We start from the raw sequence: 2820 nt of genomic DNA on the forward strand, positions 1-2820 counted from the left end.
TCTTAATGAAGGGTTGTACATTTTATTCACACACAACTTGGGAGAAGAAATTGCAGGGTCAAAGAACAAGAAGAATGGGATTAATTGGATAGCTCTTTGGATGATTGGTTGACCAGCCTCCTTCTATTGTACGATTCTGATCTGTCAGATTCCCATGAAAACCCAAGTGGATATCCTTCGGGAAAGGAAACCTGCCAACCTTACCTGATTTGGATCTGTTTATTAATCCTATTGCACACCCAGCGTGGGCGACACTGGAGTCAGATATGGCAACTGGGCGATGGGCAATCATTGTCACTCCTGCCAGTGGTGGCCACCTCTTGAGAATCGAAGAATCGAAAAGAAATCAACGACCAAACATACTGAAATCAACATTTATGTGCAGACCATCACCAACCGACCAACACAGAGTACCACCACATGGCATCAGACTAAACCCGCGCGTGGCTTGTCGCGGGACATGGGCATGAGACATCTTACAGGTCAAATACAAAGTTCACTGAATTGTAACACGTACACCGCGGGGGTGATGGCACCACGCCAGCGAGCTGGCAGAAGAGTGACGTTCTCGCCAACTCTGGCATGGTAAGGAGTCCACATCAGTCCACATCGCAATGCTGAGAGTAACACAGGGCAGAACATCTCCCAGTGATGCTGTGCCCTGGGATTCAACAAGAAAAAGAACCTGGATTGAAATAAGCATCGTTCACGGCCTCAAGACAATCCCAAAGCATTTCCCAGCCAATGAAGTAAGTTGCAAGTGTAGTTACTGTGGTAATTTTAGGATTTGTTTTGATATGAGTTGTTTCAACTAGCCCATCTCCCTAATCCATACTGACAGAATGTGCTGCCTTTGCCAGTATGAGTCCTGCCCTGTGACGATTTAGTTGATTAGAGTGGCTGAAATTTCCTTCACAGCTTCTGGTTAAAATCTATCAGTTACGTTCCTGCTCTTGGACACAGAAGTCAAAGTCCATGCTCAGGTGCTCGGACAGAATAGGTATCAAGCCCAATTTTGATTTCCCTTCCCCGGTAGGTCCAATAGTCCCTCACTCACATTGGCCATACTCACACATTAACAGATGACTATTGGGAGAGACCTGCCTGCAATAATACACCCAATAACCCCAGTGAGTGTCAGTACCTTCAGGAGCAGAAGGAAAACAAAACTGTAGGAGGAGTGACTGAACCTCATTTTTCCAGTTCTGTCTCTAAACTTATTTTTCTAAATTCATACATGGGATGTGGGCGCCATTGGCTAGGCCCACATTTCTTGTCCATTCCTACTTGCTCCTTGAGAAGGTGGTGGTGAGCTGCCTTCTTGAACCGCTGCAGTCGCTGAGGTGTAGGTACACCCACAGTGCTGTTAGGGAGGGAATTCCAGAATTTTGACCCAGCCGCAGTGAAGGAATGACGATATATTTCCCAGTCAGGATGGTGAGTGACTTGGAGGTGAACTTCCGGGTGGTGGTGTTCCCAGGCATCTGCTGCCCTTGTGCTTCTAGATGGTTGTAGTCATGGGTTTGGAAGGTGCTGTCTAAGGAACCTTGATGAATTCCTGCAGTGCATCTTCTAGATGGTACACACTGCTGCCACTGTTCTGTGGTGGTGAAGGGAGTGAATGTTTGTTGAAGGGATAGATACCAAATGGGCTTCTTTGTCCTGGAAGGTGTTGAGCTTCTTGAGTGTTGATGGAGTTGCACTCATCCAGGAAAGTGGGGAGTATTCCATCACACTTCTGACTTGTGCCTTGTGGATGGTACACAAGCTTTGAAGAGTGAGGAGGTGAGTTACTCACTGCAGGATTCCCAGCCTTGTAGCTACTGTATTTATGTGGCTAGTCCAGTTCAGTTTCTGGTCAATGGTAACCCCCAGAATGTTGATAATGGGGGATTCAGCGATGCTGATGCCATTGAGTGTCAAGGGGCGATGGTGAGATTCTCTTGTTGGAGATGGTCATTGCCTGGTACTTGTGTGACTCCAATGTTGATTGCCACTTGTCAGCCCAAGCCTGGATATTGTCCAGATTTTGTTGCATTTGGACATGGACTGCCTCAGAATCTGAGGAGTCACAAATGGTGCTGAACATTGTGCAATCATCAGCAAACATCACCATTTCTGACTTTATGATAGAAGGAAGGTCATTGATGAAGCAGCTGAATATGACTGAGTCTAGGACACTACCCTTAGGAATGTACAGGTATGATACCAACCAATTCCTGTTGATTGCTAGGGCTCTTGATGCCACACTGGGTCAAAAGCTGCCTTGATGTCAAGGGCAGTCACCCTCATGTCTGATGTTCAGCTCTTTTGTCCATATTTGAACCAAGGCTGTAATGACATCAGCAGCTGAGTGACCCTGGCAGAACCCAAACTGAGTGTCACTGAGCAGGTTATTGCTGAGCAAGTGCCACTTGATGGCGCTGTTGATGACCCCTTTCATCACTTTACTGATGATCAAGAGTAGACCGATGGTTTGGTAATTGTCCGGATTGGATTTGTCCTGCTTTGTGTACAGGACATACCTGGGCAATTTTCCACATTGCCAGGTAAATGCCAGTGTTGCAGCTGTACTGGAAAGACCTGGCTAGGGGCACGGCAAGTTCTGGAACGCAAGTACCATAGCCGGAATATTGTCAGGGCCCACAGCCTTTGTAGTATCCAGTGCCTTCAGCCATTCTTTAATATCACATATTAGCCGAAGACTGACGTTTGTAAATGAAAAGTGGCAAGGGTTTCCCCTTTGATTGTAAAGGTTAAAGTGAAGATGGTGAGGTTTGAGTGTGAGAAAGTTCCTCAGGCCTATTGTCATCCATCTCG

General features: G+C 46.6%; 1 protein-coding gene across 1 annotated transcript in view; it reads right to left on the bottom strand.

The window, feature by feature from the left end:
* Positions 1 to 340: 340 nt before the first annotated feature.
* Positions 341 to 2820, bottom strand: part of LOC144500341 (cartilage acidic protein 1-like) — a 377638-nt gene continuing 375158 nt past the window's right edge. Inside the window, exon 14 of the mRNA XM_078223086.1 lies at positions 341 to 661. Within this exon, the coding sequence (XP_078079212.1) occupies positions 600 to 661 (62 nt within the window). The 3' untranslated portion in view covers positions 341 to 599. The remainder of the gene's footprint in view (positions 662 to 2820) is intronic.

Source organism: Mustelus asterias, chromosome 11 (assembly GCF_964213995.1).
Source record: "Mustelus asterias chromosome 11, sMusAst1.hap1.1, whole genome shotgun sequence".
Lineage (NCBI taxonomy): Eukaryota > Metazoa > Chordata > Chondrichthyes > Carcharhiniformes > Triakidae > Mustelus > Mustelus asterias.